The sequence below is a fragment of the Crocodylus siamensis genome, chromosome 12, assembly GCF_052110815.1.
Source record: "Crocodylus siamensis isolate JL-2025a chromosome 12, ASM5211081v1, whole genome shotgun sequence".
Classification (NCBI taxonomy): Eukaryota; Metazoa; Chordata; order Crocodylia; family Crocodylidae; genus Crocodylus; species Crocodylus siamensis.
The window spans coordinates 6,062,773-6,079,483 of NC_143406.1; the positions used below are offsets into that span (position 1 = coordinate 6,062,773).

The window sequence follows — 16,711 nt, forward strand, 5'->3', positions numbered from 1 at the left end:
TAAAGGAGCTTTGTTTCTATTATTCTATTCCTATTATTCATCTTATATTGTTCAAGGAAGCCAAATAAATTGAACTTGGGAGTTCAATTTAACATTACTTTTTAGATGGTTTACATCAATTTTAAGGGCTAATAAGTGGCTTAAGTGGCTTTTGCCTCAGTCCTACAATTGTGAACAAGCTGAAACATGGCAGATCAGCCTCAAATGAGGCTTCTTTCAACAGTTATTTATATGGAAGTGGTTCTGACATGTTCCAGAACAACTGGCAAGCAACATACTTGCTTTGTGTGCTTTAAGGTCTCTGTAATATTTAAGCTACGCTTTTCACTAATCCTGGGCTCAGTCTCCAAAGGGCAGAGTCAATAACAAACAGAATATAGTTACAGCTCCCACACGCTACACTCAGAGATTTTATAAAAGATAAGCTCCCACACAGATCAATACCCACTAATCTGATACATCCAGCTATGCTCATTCCACTTGGAGATATCACAATGATCAGATATCCACAGATACTCCTAGGAAAGCAGTTCCCCTACTTTCCACCTCCCACTGGGTGCCATTACCAAGCTTCCTCATGCCCACATGTTGCTTCATGATGGACTAGGCATTTCCTTGATTGCCAGTAAAATAAATTTGTCTTTGCAATGGCAGAGATGATGAAATCATCTTATACTAATGGCAGTTTTGGAAATCCTTTCAAAGAGCAATACTGTAAAACATCAGCAGGTTTGAAACAGAAGAACTTTGACTAATGGGTAAAAAAAGTAGTTTTTCAATGCAATATAAAAGTTACCCTGAGAAAGTATGTGTGGCAGCAATATAAATGAAATTTTCATAATAAAGCTGTTTGCTGTCTTGGAAGTCATTCATACTGCAGGTGATTTCTGAGGAGCCTGCCCCTTTCACTGACAGCAAAATAAAAGGTGGTAGGGTAGGCTCATCCCATGCATAATCTAAAGAGGTCATTGACTTCACTTCGGTACAGAGCCTGGGTTCTGCAACACTGTGCTGAATAAACACAACTGGGACCTGCAATAAAACAGGGAAAAAATGTGTAAAAGATTCTGCAGTCAGCTAGTGTGGTAGTTCAGGACTGCAACTTTTAGCTTTTCTGCAAGTCATTTGTGTTACTCAAGTCATATTGCTGCTGTTATCTGCATGAACCAACTGAAACTTTTTGCAACTTTTCCATTTCTACTTTCTTTTGAGGAGTTTATTTTCTTCACACAAGTCTCATCATTAAAGACTATCTGAGGATGGCTGCTAATAAACTTTGCACATAGATTTCATTTTTCTTCCAAAGTTGCCAAGCTGACCATTTCCACAAGAATGCAAATTCAAGAAAGAAAACCAGAATATCAATTTGTATTGGAAACTAAAGACAGGTTAATACCTAAATACACAAATGTTTCTTACTATGTGACCGTCCTGATTACTTCATTAGAAACACAGGTGCATTATTCCTCCTACAGGATCCCAAAAATATGTTCAGTGCACACAACCATATTTTTACTACAGCTAAAGCTCTTTTACCTTGGAAAAATTGTCTATGCGAAAAGGAGGGGGTAACTGATCCGTGTCACTGAATGAGATGCGGTATGTAGCTCCTCGAAGGGTAATTTCTACTCGTAAAAAGTAACATTTCCCAAGAGTGTCCCTGAAGAATGTCAAACAAAACAGCAAAATATGTTTAATGCATTCTTAAGCACATGCCATACTGGAGCTAACAACTACTATCTAGGTCAGCGCTGTTAACCAATGCTGTAGTAATCAGCCAAATCATTTCATTAAGAGCAATCAGATACCTTTAGAATTTGCAAACAGACAGATTAAAAATGGTAGAGTGGAAACTAATAAAACTTGGCCTTTGAGCTAAAAAACTTGCTTACAAAGGACTTCCCAAAGTATATCCAATTATTATTTCTCTGTCCTCATCAGATTCTTAAAATCAGGCTACAACTTGGATATAGATGAGCTGAATCATCTCCATGCTGACAGAACTCTGGACTTCAATGTCCAAGTACAACAGTGCAAAAAAGAGCATGAAGAAAGCCTAGACTCCTTCCCAGCTAACAGCAAATACAAATAAGCATCAACAAACAGATCTTTTAATCCTAATACATATCACCCACTTGTTGAATTTTGGGTTATCTGCCTTTCACACTACATCAAAAAGAAAGGCAAAATACAGAATGAATTCTGTCTTGGGTTACTGCACTTGAAAGCTAAAGATTTTTGTCTCTATTACAGGAAACGACTAAAAAAGTGATGAGCAGTTAACTACCTCATGTTAATATGGAAGGAGTTATTTTTGTTGACTTCAAAGCCGCCAGACCAAATGCAATTGGGGACATCCATTAGCCGTACACATAACAACTGATCATAATCATTACGTGGCCAGTGGAACACAACACTGGAACCAGGAAGAGTAGAAATATAGCCATCAGGATTGGATGTACCCTGAAAACAAGAGAACAAGGAACACCACCACTTTAGAAAACACCATACAAATATATTATGCGTGTACAAACACGCACAGAAAATATACAACATATATATAATACATACTACACATATATTATATATAAAGTATATAATGTATGTCAAAATAAAGTCTCCATCCAGAAACTGAAATTTAAATGAAGCAACTGTTTCATAAAATGAATGATGGTAATGAGAATAATCCTTTCCTGGGTATTACCAGGAATAGTAATAATTTACATGTTGTCACACTATCTTTCATCCTGAAGGATCTGAAAACAATTTACAAATGATATATACAGAATAACACTGCAATGTCGTCATGCCTTGGATAGGAAGGGAATGACTCAACTCTCACAATACAAATGGGGGAAAGGATAGCTAGCACACAGGACAGCAACAAACAGGGGAGTGCTGAGTGGAACCTGTCCTCATCAGGAAGAAGCAAGTCCTTGATCCTTGGAGATGGGCGAGTTTTATAGACATTCGTTCATTATCTGTAATTTATACCAGTGTGCCTGGGGACTGTGCGAGTGGGGCCAGAGGCCTGCAAGCTGAGTGAAACAGTAGGGGCTCTAGCCTTCTACCCCTCAATCACTGCTGCACTTTAAGCAAGGGGAAAACAGAGCTGACCTAAATAAAAGGAGTTTAAAAGTTTAGGTGCTTAGTGATTTGGGATACCCTACTGACCTTGGGAGTTGAGAGAGGGAATGTAAGGAGAGTTTTCAGGGGTCATAATATACAGTACCAAAGCGGCTGGGAAATGCTAGCAGCAGAGTTGGATTTGTCAGTGCTGCAAGTCCTCTACCTGCACCTGGGTGCCATACCCAGACAAGGATCATAGCCCTGGGTCTTTGACCAAGGTTCTGGGTCTGGACATGCAAGAAATGCGGCATAAATAACATTGTTAAAGAAAACTATGTTAGATATAGGAAACAGTCTGATGCGAGAGGTGACTGCTGGTGGAATCCCTCAAGAACCAGTTGGAGCAGCTACAGAAGGGGACAGCTAGGCTGAGAAGCATCCAGGAACCCAAGGGCTTCACTGACATAATGCATGTGATATCCCCCCTGGATGGGAAAGCCCAATGGCTGTAAAAAAGCAGAAGCGGCAACAAAAGATGATGAACAGGTTGGTACACTCAGAAACTGGCTGCCCCTGCTGACAAACACTGGTCAGTCTGACCCACTGATGGACGATGTATTTCATGAAGTTTCCTTGTCCAGCAGCAATCCCCCACAATCGAGGATGATCACTCCCACTGGTCAAGCAAAGAGTTGTAGATGAGCCCACTGATAGCTAACAGGGCTGATCCTAGAGCTGCAGACTCTGGCAGACACCACGAATGGTGGTTAAAGTCAGGGTCAGGCCATCTTGTTTCCTTTGCTTCCGTTTCTGTTGTTTTTCCTGCCTCAGGGGTGAGACAGCTTTATTCAAAGTGCAATAGACCTTCTCTCAAAAGGCACTGCCATGTATCCCTGTTCTGGGCTAGTTTTTCCCATTTTGTGATGTAAATAAGCCTCAAAGTAAAATATACCTTCTCTCACAGGGGTTTCCTTGTAATGCGAGTCCCACCCATGCTGTGTGGGGAGACAAACCTCATCTTGTATTCAAGTGAATATGCTAACTAGAAAGGGACTTAACAGGTAATAAGGGAACATTTTCTACAATGCATTGGGGTAAGACAACAACAACCTAGGAAAAAGGGAGTTGGTTCACTACCCAGTCAGAGAAGACTGGTAACAGATAATGCTGAGGAGTGTTTCACTGTCCTTTCCTAAAACTGTACTAAAAAGTGTAACTGTGATGGATGACCCCAATTAATATCAGGAGACAAGGGTGTAAAAATTCAGGCCAGAACAGAGAAAGGACAGGTTACAGCCTACTTAGATAAATTAGCTGCTTTCAAATCAAGTTAGACTGCTGGCACCCATGCTCTAATGTTCTTAGGAAAGTGGGTGAAAATCTTTGAGCAGATAGAGATAATCTTTGGGAACTCGGAAAGGACAGGTAAGACTTCAAAAGACTGTAAAAGAACAAACACAGTGCCTTTCTTTAAAAAGGGACGGTGGGGGTGAAGGTGGGCCAAGGGAATAACAGATCAGATAACCTAACTTCAATTTCCAGAAGGATACTGAAACAAATAATCTACTGGTAAATAACAGAAGATAACAGGGCAATAAGTAACAACAAGTAAAAGCCAACATGGGGTTATCAAGAAAAGTTTAAATGAAATCAATCTGCTTTCCTTCTGTGACAGAGGAACAGGCCTTGTGGCTGTGGTGAAGCCGTCAATGGGATGTATCTTGACTTTGGAAAGGCTTTTGATTCGCACACTCTCATAAACATGCTACGGAAACACAGTCTGCACTGAAAGACAGGTGCACAACTAGCTAGAAAACCCATACTGGAAGAATAATTATCAATGGTTCCTTGTCAGACGGAAAGCATGTATCCAGTACGGACCTGTCTTAACACAGGTCTTATTCAATATTTTCATGAATGACTTTGATAATGGAACAGAGTATGCTTAAATTCACTTGGTTTAAATTAGCCCAAAAGCTCGCAAAGAAAGATGATATTTATTGCAATGTCTTAGTTGGTCTAATAAAAGGTATCATCTCTGAACCAAGTTTGAGAGTTTTGCCTTTCTTTTTTTTGTCTCAGACCAATACGGCTACCAAATACACCCCTTAAATTAGTTTGGTGTTTGAAGCACATGAGAAGACAGGATTAGAATTCAAGACAATCTTGACATGCTAAAGCAACAGCATGAAACAAATAGGCTGCAATTCAATAAGGACAAAGGCAAAATTACACCCTTAGGTAGAAACAGTCAATAGTACAAATACAAAATGGGGAGTGACCTGCTAAGTAGCCATTACAGCAGATCACAAACTAAACAAAAATCAGCATCACGCTGTTGTGAAAATGCAAATGCCATACTGGGATATATTAATAAGAGTGTCATTATGCAAGACATCCAGTAATATTTCCACTGTACTCAGTACTGGTAGGGCCCCAGCTGGTCTATTCTGTGCTGTTTCAGGCACCACATTTCAAGGAAGTTGTGAATCAGTCAGAGAGACTCCAGAGCAGAGCAGTAAAAATGATGAGAGATCTAGAAAGCATGACCTCTATGGAAAGATTGAAAAAAATGGAGTGTGTTCATCCTAGAAAAGATTGAGGCGAGACATACATTTTCAAATATGCAAAAGATTCCTCCAAAGAAGAATGAAATAATTATCCATGTCTAGGGCCATAGCTCAAGAAGTGACATGCTAAAATTACAGCAACAAAACGTAGATGAGAGACTGGATAAAACTTTTTAGCTGGACAGATAGTTAAACACTAGAAGTTGCATAGAGATGAGGTTTGTAAGAACAGGATAGGCAAACATCTGTCAGGAAATATTTAGGAATTGTTGCTATTCCTCGAGGTGAGGGGAAGGATTACTTCTTGAGGTTCTTTCCAGCCCTGTTTTCCAAGGTTCCTTTACACTTTCAGGAAGAGCACATGGTTGGATCCCTATTTGAAAGAGAAGGACATTTAACATCCATACAGTTCAGAAAAGCTGCCCAATATTTAAGCTGATTCAAAAGACTGACTGTAAACTTTGCCAAACTTCAGAAGGGCTGAGTCAGCTTTACAGGAATTTGATCTTGTGACTATTACAACTCTTTTTTTATTTATTTTTTTTTTTTTAATAGACAGCCTATTAAAAAAAATACTTAAACTATTAAAAATATACATTACGTATTCGCTAAACAGAAAGTCCTCTTACCTGACCTCTGGCAAACTCCCGTTGAGCAAAGGCAAGCTTGTGTGTTGATTTATTATCTAGTAGATAGCGAGGTGCAAACGTTACCAGGCAAGTGTCAATATAGCGACCTCTGCCCTTCTTAACATCAATACCTAATGATAAAATAAAATAATCAGTGAAAAACAGAAGTAGTTACTGTCTGCAACATGATATTTAGCATAAGAAAAGTGAATATTCTAAATAATGGGTTTCTCAGACACAGTACAAGTATTCTACACCTTGCATGTATTTTTAACAGAAGAAATAGCTGTGATTTGATGTGTAGCTACAACTTTTATTGCCTATAAAGTGAGATTTAGTAGGTGGCATTGCAGTTTTGTAAGTACTACAGTGGCACAAAAATACTTTGGGAACCTTTTCAAATGTTATGCTGGTTTTCCTCTTTACCAAAAGAATGTCTAACTCATTTCAAGAAAGAACAAATTATGAAGGGCTCCTAGAAACTAATGTGCATCCACAAATTAAATGGGAGAGTCCTGAAAAAAGGAGAAGCAGCTGTGTATTTGGTCCAGGGGCTCTGTGAGAGGTTATGTATGCTCTTCTATCCTGCTCACCAGCACATCTAAAAAATACCAAGTGAGTACACACAGGCAGTGCATGGACTATAGGTTAAATGCACAAACATACAGGAACGACACAGCAAGCTCCACAAAGAATATTTGACTGGGCCTGGAGAGGTACTGCAAAGTTGTAAACACAGGAAAACCTAGAAAAGCTGCTTGTAAATAGAGTTCATAAAGCAAAGGTCAATGATAAAATATGAAATAATAGCTAATGAATACATACATTTTACACTATTTTACCAGAGGTATTTCTAACAACAGTACTATCGCTTAATATTTTTCCTTTCTTTGCATTCCTAAAAAACCTGCTGGAATTTCAGCTCCCTTCACTTCCTTCAATATTTCAGCTCCAAGCATTTGTGGCAGAGTGTATTAGCATGCCTCTCTGACAATCTTTCATGTTTATTGAATCAGAAAACGTTCTTGTTTATGGTACAAATGTCTCAAAATGTGTGTGAGACGTGCCGAGTCTAATGCCAAGTACAGACATTTAAAAAGCCCGATGTGGAATTGATCCCAGTGATGTAGTTTTCTGTAAGTGGTGTAGTTTAGATCGGACAGCAACAAATCTCCCAACAGTCCACAAGGATAAAAAACAAGCATTTCCGACGAAGCCAAAATATTGGCTATTTACTTTTCCCTTCTGTTTGTTAGAATAAAAATGTAAAGTTGATTGTGTTAAGTTTATACCAGTGACACTTAGTCCTCTCTGGCTCAACACCCAGATGACGAGTGAAGGACAACCAAAAAAAGAGACACCTTAGCACATACGCTCATAGGTGAGCTGTGGCAAACATGCCCCAATTCAAAAACAATAACTACAGTGCATTGGTTAGTGCTAACTGAAACAGTGCATGCCTTGAGTTTTTCACAACTGCAGAAGACACATCCAAAGAATCAAGAAAAAGAAAAATGGTTGATAACATTTTCTTTATAAAGAGTCGAGTCTAGCCAAAGTTGAAGATGCTCTGAATATCATTGGTTTATACAACCATAATTTTTTTTACAGCTTTTTTTTGTTGTGCATGGGAAAGGTGTCATGCCAAAAGCTGCTTGCAGCAAGATTTAGACCATGCACTTGGTGAAAAGGTTAAATGACTTAACATTATATGCAATGCAAAACTAATCCCACAGTCATGACCAAACACAGTTTTTCTCCCTAACTACCAACAAGAGACTATTCTGGGAAATGTTCCGGATTGTTATGTTTTCCCTTAGCTAAAATATTCCTGAACAGCCCCACCTTACTAATATATAATCTACGATGGCTCGCTTTATTAAGCTGCAACAAATGTAGATGTGAAGTTGAAACCTAGCCCCAATGTGAAAAAGCCTCTATTCAAGGAGTGGGGCAAACTTCTTTTAATGAAAAGGAAATCTGACCCACCCCAAATTCAAGATCAGATCAGGATGGATTACTTTCTGATACATGCTCAGTGTCAGCAAAATGTGCGTACTGGCTCGGATTACCTTCCAAGAGTACCACAGTGCATTCATACTAAAGCCAAGAAAAACAAAAGGTAAATAAAATAAAATAAAAACAAAATACAAAACAACTTAGAAGTGTTAGTGGAGATTTCCATCTCGTATGCCTAAGGGTTGAGGACCAGACCTAAAAAGGTTAATCTATTTCTAGATCCTTTGCAAAAGGTGAGAAGCTGTGTATTCCTTGCTAGGATTTGGAGCAGTCTATTGCAACATCTATTAGCAGAAATTAATTTTTAAAAATGCTGAAATTTTGAGATTCCCAGAAAGAGACTGCTCAGCTGTGACATTTACAGGGGAAGAGAAAATTATAAAACACATTTTTTCACTAACATTGAAGTAACGAAGAAGGTGCCACAGGCTGGCAACCAGCCAACGCAAATTCTTCTTGGCTACAAGGAAAATATCCTGAATTGTTTGTGGGAAAAGACAGGTGGACAGGCATGTTCAGCAGTTGGCAACCTTTTCAGACTGGAGTGATCCAGTTCGCTCAGAGAAGGGCACAGCGGCAGGTAGGCACTAGGACTCAGCTGCCAGTGCTGCTTTTCCTGACAGTGGCATGGGCAAAGGGCAACCAGGGATCAGATCAAATTGCTCTATAGACCATAGATTGCCAATCTCTGAGCAACTCTTTTATTATAGACTATTTTAAAAGAATGGTTTTTGAATGACTACATCTGCAACATATATTTTTTGAAAAATAATGTATACCAAATTTCATTTTATATCCATCCATCCAATTTTGGTACATATTTGGTATATAATAAATATATTTATAGTTACAATATATAATGTATAACATGCACCAAAATATATAAAAAAGGGAGGTTTTCCAGAATCATTCATTTCAGCATAATCCGTCTAACCATCCCCTTGGTTAGATTCCGGATCACTCAAACACGACTGTCATGAAAGCGTGAGTGCAAAAAGGAGGTCTCCTTGTCAGAGTAAGGATGAGGATATGGGAGTTTCTCAGCTCATGGGCTCCCTTTCAGATCACCACATTAACCTACCTTTTTTAGAGACCTAGTTTTAAATCCCATTTTGGCAACCAGAGAAAAAAATCTGGTATCCTATCTCTGTTCCCATTACAGCAGTACTACATAACTCAGTAGAAACATCTTCAAGCCATAACTGACATGTGAAAAAGCATTTTTAATGAACGTCGATAATAAATGAAGTTGTGCTGGGAAGCCTGCATACCATTTACAAGCAACCAGTTTCCATTTCATAAACACCCCAGAAGTCCGTACTTTCTCTACAGTAACTGAAATAGTGAGTGGGCACTTGTGTTTGTCTTTTGGGAGTGAAGGCCAGGAAGCATTTTTCTTTAAGTGGCGAAGGTTATTAATTCACTGTTTAATCTTGAGTGCCTTTAAAATTCCTACAGTATTTCCTGAGCTGCTCCATAGTTACATACCAATGTTATAAATAAGGCCTGGTCGATTCCCATGTTGGATGACTTTAAGGGCTCGAACGCCACTCCCTCCATCTAGTGAGAATCCCTGACACCAGCCGGGCATACCTTCTGGGTGGATTCCTTTTCCAATCCGCATTGTGCAACTACAGGTCAGAAAAGAATAAAAATGATTTACTCATCTTACAGCAAACCAGAAATAACTTTTTCCTGTTGTTTCAATGGGAAACAACAAAATATTTCTAATTCAGATTGACTGGAACCATTTTCTACTACTTCAGTTGCTGAACCAACTGTTTGACAACCCACGATAAGATATTCAATGTGCTGGCTCCGCAAATCCTGCCACTGCCCTGGGCATCAAAACCAAAGCTGTTCTGCTGCAGGCCACGTTATCCATATTTCTAAGTGATGATATATGCAGAATAATAGCTTAAAACAGAGAGAAGGAGGACAAACCAAACCAGCAGCAACAGAACTAAGTTGCATCTGCAACAAATTAGAGACATTTCAATTTGCCTTGTAAAAATTAAATAATTTCAACACACTCAGATACAGAGCTCTTAAAATCCCCCCATTTTGACTGGTAGACCAAATTAGTTATTAAACACAAAAAGGGTAGATGGCTTGCTGTGTGACCAATGTATTTCCTGCTTCTTGTCTTCTCAGGTTAGTCAGATTATTTATGCTATTTCAAGTACCTTTATTCTGTGTGTGCAGTCTGGTAAATTTCCTCAAGGAAAAGAGGCTCTGGACTTTTTTTCTTTAGCAAGTTATTAAAAGGAAGCATGAGTTCAGCGTGCGTAAAATAAAACCAAACATCTACATATACAATAAAACTAGCTAACCAAATAGTTTTCGGTATCAAATGTCTAAATGTCTAGCAAGCAAGCTCATTTCAATATCTCAAACTAAAACGTTTTTACCAGGTCATCCTGCCAATGAAGGATTTTTCCTACAGTATATTCATACTTAAATATCAGCACCTGATCCTTTCACTAATTTTCACTCTTTGTAAGCTTCTCTCCTTCTCATCAATATTACTTACAGGTTTGGCTGTTCTTTATCAGCATAACAGAAGAGAAGCGGGCTTAGGCTTCTAGCAAGCTCATGTTCCTCGAACTGACCTGCTGCATCTGTCTTTGCATTATCCTGTCTGAAGATCAGTGGTAACCCTTTAAGCAAACAGAATAAATGATATTTCAGTGTACAGTCTAAACAATATAAACTTTATTCAAGTCTAGGGATTACATAAACTTTTAAAACTTGCTGCTATTGTTCCCACTTCATCAGTTGTTAAATGCAATGCTGGAACCACTGTTCAGTTTTTTGCTGTCCCACACTCTGTGCCTGAGATGCAGCAGAGGCTGGAACTGCTACAGCTGCAAGCTATCAAATCTGGCTTTTTTGTTCAAGCTGAAGAGACTTCAACAGGTCTCTGTGTGCGTTAGCCAAGATGGCATCAGAACACAGTCATTGTTTAGACGCCTTTCTTTATGACAGCATATCAAAGTTTAAACAAACTAAATAGTCAGAATTTTGTTTTTCACTTTATACAGCACCAAAAAAAAAAAAAAAGGCTTTTAGCCATTTCAGTTTGTTTAGGAATAGAGCTAGAACTTTTTAAACAAATTCAGTTACTTATTTGTCAGGTTTTTTTTTAGTTGAGACTTTTTACAATGCAAATGTCAGATCGGTATTTGATGCAGTATTTTCTCTACAAGTTAACTCCTTAATCAATTTCCAAAAAGCTGCATTTGGCCATTTGGAGGAAAGCGGTTCTATTTAAGCAGGTAATTAACCTTTCAAAGTTATACCGAGTGCAAGTTCAACTGACCTGTTTTGTTAATTAACCAATATGGTGCTGAAATGAATATTTTTAAAGAACCTTCGGCTCGACATACAATCCTTATGGTTAGGTTTAGCAGCCGCTTGTTGACATCATACAACCGCATTCGCACCATATAGTTTTGTGTCCCAGGAGGTATCAGTAACTCCTTACAGACTGGAAAATTTTCAAGCGAGACTCCTAAAAAGAACGCAAATAAAGCATTTGTTCCCGACTATTCTGAGAAAATTGTTAGTACACTAAATCAGCCAGCTATCAAACCCAACCAAGCTCCCCCAGGTAACAAGTAACCATGGACTGACATAGCAGGCCCCCCCCCAAGAGGGCAAAAGCTTTTAACATACAGAAGAACATATGAGTCAAACAACAGGTCCATCTTGCCCAGTATCCTGTTCACCCAGGATCAGAGTAAATGCTGAAAGGGATATGAAAACTGGTTTTTCCCACTGTTTCTTTCTTACTGGCAGCCTCCAGGATTTAAGGTATAGGAAGTTCTAATTCAAAGGCTGTATATCCTTGATTCCTATGCTCAAAAGCTATGGATGCATCTTTTCTCCAGGAATTACTTCAATCCCTTTTTGAATCTGGCTAAACTGTCAGCTTCCACAGCATCTGGTGGCAATGAGTTTCACACTTTAATTACACGCTGTATGAAAAAACTTTCCTTTGTTAGTTTTAAACTTATTACCTACTAGTTTCATTCTGTGATGCCCAGTTGTTGCATTGGGAGAGGCAGTAAATAATAAATCTCTATTTCCTTCTCTTTGTCATTTAGTATTTTGTAAACCCATATCATATCCCCACTCGAGCATCTTTTTTTCTAAACTGACTGGGTCCCTCCATACCGCTAATCAACCTTATTGCCCTTCCCTAGTCCTTCTGCATCCTTTTTGAGGTGTAGGGACCAGAACTGGGCACAGTATTCAAGGTGTGGACGTACCATGTTTTTATAAAGGGGCATAATGATACTTTCTCTTTTGTTGAAAATTCCCTTCATAATAATCCCTAACCCTTACTTCACCTTTTTGACAGCTGCTGAGCACTGAGCTGATGTTTTTAGTGAACTGTCCACAGTGACTCTCAGATTGCATTAGCTGTTACCACGCAGGAATGTGGAGCCCATTGTAGTGTAGGTATAGTTTGGTGTATTTTTGCCCAGGTGCATCACTACACTGACTGTCATCTGCCATTCAGTTGCCCATTTGTTCAATGGTGCCAGATCCTTCTGTAGTTCCTCACAGTCCGGCTTGGTCTTTACCATTTTAAATAATATTGTGCCATCTGAAGATCTGGCCACCTCGCTACTCACCCCCTTTTCCAGATCATTTATGAATCTGTTACACATCACTTGTCCCAACACAGATCCCAGGGGGACCCAGCAATTTACTTCTTTCCATCCTGAAAACTGGCAATTTATACCTAACTCTTTGCTTTCACCTTTGAGATAATTTCTAATCCATGAGCAGATGCTCCCTGCAATCCTGGGGCTACCCAACTTAATTAAGAGCTTCTGAAGGGAGAAGGCTTTTTGGAAATCCAACATGCTATGTCAACTGGAGCACCCAGATCCACCTGCTTACTGACACCCTCAAATAATTCTACTAGATTGGTGAAGCATGATTTGCCTACGACAAAGCCACATTGACTTCTCCCCAGCAAGTCATGTTCATCCATGTGCTGAACAATTCTTTTTTCTACTCAGCACATTTCTATGGCTTCTACCAGTTTTCCAGAAACAGAAGTTAGGCTCACTGGCCTATAGTTCCCTGCATCCCCTCTAGAGCCTTTGTTAAACATCCAGATAGCTATGACTGCAGAGGCAAACAGTTCTCAGTTTGGGGTTTGGCAGAAAATAAAGAGCGTTCATGACAAATGAGATGCTATCAGGAATCTCAGAACTGAAGCTACACTACACCAAACTCTAAATACATGACTGTCAATAGTTCATCAACCGTCTTCTTTTTTTTAATGCAAGCAGAAGAAAAAAGAAGCAATTAAATATTTTAAGTTTTTCAGTACATTACAACTCTTTTTTAATTAACTTCCACATGCTTGATTAACCAATTTCATAACTAATTAGATTTCATAGGAAGCTTATTTTAATTTTGGTACCATGTACTGCATCTGCAAGGAATGACACACAAGGCTTAACTTGCTCAAAAGCACTTTGCTGTGCAAACACAAACGCTGTGTTGTGTGAAGACAAATGCACCACACCAAAAAAAGCCATTTTAAAATTTTCAGGAGCTTTACACATGCCCTCTGGTCCCATGTATTTTTTGGCATCGTGTAATTTTGGTACCAATTTCATAAGAAGCTTATTTTAATTTTGGTACCGTGGCTGCTTCTATAGCAAAACATGCAGTCTTTCTAAGATGGTTTCTAAAGTGGCAGCAAATAATAAGAACCTCTGTAACGCCTTACCAAGCTCAATGTTCTGAGAAGTATCAGCTGTGTGCAATGCTGCCTCTTTGCCAGGTTTTAACGTCCCGTTAATTGGCATCCCTTTAACGTAAAATTCAAGTTCACAAGGTAGCAAGTTACAGATTACCACTGTTGGCAGGAGATAAATGATATGCCCAGGCTGCCTGAAAATCTGTTTAGCACTGTCAGAAAATATGTTTGAGGGCATGTAATCTGGATAATTCTCTTTCTTTATAGCCACACAAAACCTACAGAAAGAAAAAGACAGATGTGTTAAAAAAAAAAATCAGTGAAGTGAATGGAATAGTTGTACTTTATCTTCAAGTAGTACATTGAACTCACACCAGGGTGTACTTTACAGAGGATTCATAACCCTGGCAGCATTTAGAATTCATCTCTAGAAACAACATTTTAGAACTTGATCGTACAACATTTCAGCTGAGATCGCCTCTTTTCTAAAACTCCCAAAGCGTTTCAACTCTGTGAACCATCCCACTATAGTAGAAGATTCATAATATAAAAATCCGTTTCTCTTCAAAAAGTTCCATTCCACTTGTGAACACAGAATTAATAGCAAAATGTTGTATATAAAAAGGCGGCTGCAAACTAATAAAACCTTTGTAAAAATATATAGCAATTTTTTTAGTATACTATCCTATCTCAGTTAATACTAGATCATATTTGTCAACAAAGTTAAAGCTGCATTCCATAATTCAATAGCTTTCATGTCCTTCCCTAATGTAATATAACCCCTATACAACACTGCCTCTTGAGTTTAATTTATATAGTTTAAAGAATATTTAAACTTTGGATAATGTTTTTTGGAGAAGTACCAGTGTCACATAGATACTTATGCATGTCGCAATAGTGCCTTAAAACTGCATTTAAAAATATATATATATTTAAACTATAAATTAATGAATTTATAAAAAGGGTAACTTATTCACTGTGAAAAGAACAATTCCTTCAAGTATTTTAGGAATGACAAATTTAATGTTTAATTAGTTGAAGGCAACTGTGTCTACTAGACAAGAAAATTATGAGTTTCAATGAAGTACCCATTACACGATACCATTTTGCATTTTAACACCACAGCACTGAATGCTTTGGACAATGCTCAAATTCTGTGCATATGCTCTGTGGAACTACCTATTGTGGCAGAATGACAGAATAGGTAAATCCCTTATTTCTCAGAATTTATTCAGAGTATTTTGTCATTTAGACCTCTACTATTAGAGATGTCAAGAGAAATACAAAAACTGTATTGGTTAAGTCAAAAATTTAAGAGTGCCTCATATGATTTTTCATTTTGTGGTTCCTAGAAGAATCCATGGGCGCCTGTAGTTAAAGGAGAAGAAACAGGCACAGCCAAGATAATATTGATACCTGCTTCCTATTTCTGTAATGGTTTGTTAGAAATAAGCTTGCAAAATGCCTTGTGGTTGCTCCATCTTAGACGCTGAACCACAGTCATTCGGACTTGAATACTCTTCCTTTTACTTATCCTGGCAGGTCCCATTTCATTATTCTATCTACCCAGATGGATACAACTTCATACTAAATCTCATCTGTCTCGTAAAAGTAAAGGAGAGTCAAACACCAAAACATTTTCTCTTTGAATTCCCTTATTCCTGTTCCATTCTAGTTCTTGTCCACACTATTAGAACTTGTCATTAAAACTGCAGAAAATGATTTGGGGGTTTTTAAGCTTTAAGTACCTGAAGAACCGGCTGTTTTCACTCTCCATCGAATGGCACTCCCGCTTGCTGCTGCATACCTCTGCTGCCTTCTGAACATTAGTCCAGTGAATGGGAGTCTTACAGAAAAAGACCCCCATCCCTTTTGGCCTGGCCTGCAATCTCCAAGAAGTAAGGTGTAGAGGAATAGCTAAGGAATCCCCTGGCATTACTGAGGGAAGCACTACAGGTTCTGCAAACAAATGAGAAAGAAAGCAAACATGCATTAGGACAGATTCTTCTGCTCAAAAGGGAGAATGAACAAATGTCATGATAAATGGTCTGCAAGGCATGGGAAGAAAGTAACACATTTTCTGTTATATATGCCTCTCTCAGGCCAAACTCTAACTGTTATGTCCAGCGCTCCCAATCAAGAAAGTCCTGCTTACCACTTTAGTGGGCAATTCCCCACGCCCCGCCCCAAATGGGGTTTTGAACTTATTTCTCAGGCTGCTTTGATTAAAAGTCATATTTAAGTGGGTGTGGAAAGAAGTTACTTCTATTTGCAACTAAACCAATCAATGTTAATCTAAACTCCTGGACTGCATCTGCAAGAAAGGCTGAAACCTCCTGGGCAAATCTGGACTGTTGAGGTTACATTCTTGTTTTGTTCAATCTATGTCTTGTTCTACAAGTTGATACATAAGAAGGTATGGCTCACTTGCAGACTAAGCTGAGTAGCAAATTGAAAGTCCCAAGGATCCCTCAACTTCCCTTCTTTCCCACTTACCCCAAAACCTAAGGTTACTTTGTTATTAATAGCTTAGAAACTGTTGAAATCTGTGAAATGTATTTCTCCCTCTCAATGAAAATCCAACTCAAGTTTTTTTACGATGTGGTTCCAAAAATTAGTCAGTAGCAGACAACTGTCCTCAGTGCCGCGGGATATAAACTGACCATTCTCTAAAATAGAGAATTGAAACCTTCATC

At 38.6% G+C, this 16,711-nt stretch overlaps 1 protein-coding gene across 9 annotated transcripts in view; it reads right to left on the bottom strand.

The window, feature by feature from the left end:
* The window catches only part of VPS13D (vacuolar protein sorting 13 homolog D), a 183,236-nt gene that overhangs the window by 90,291 nt on the left and 76,234 nt on the right, over window positions 1-16,711 (bottom strand). For all 9 annotated transcript variants that reach the window (XM_090024785.1, XM_090024788.1, XM_090024786.1 and 6 more), the window contains 9 exons: window positions 15,764-15,974; window positions 14,046-14,293; window positions 11,610-11,801; window positions 10,821-10,947; window positions 9,776-9,918; window positions 6,269-6,399; window positions 2,288-2,463; window positions 1,537-1,660; window positions 797-1,032 (listed from right to left, as the gene is read on the bottom strand). In XM_090024785.1, the coding sequence (XP_089880911.1) occupies window positions 797-1,032; window positions 1,537-1,660; window positions 2,288-2,463; window positions 6,269-6,399; window positions 9,776-9,918; window positions 10,821-10,947; window positions 11,610-11,801; window positions 14,046-14,293; window positions 15,764-15,974 (1,588 nt within the window). The remainder of the gene's footprint in view (window positions 1-796; window positions 1,033-1,536; window positions 1,661-2,287; window positions 2,464-6,268; window positions 6,400-9,775; window positions 9,919-10,820; window positions 10,948-11,609; window positions 11,802-14,045; window positions 14,294-15,763; window positions 15,975-16,711) is intronic.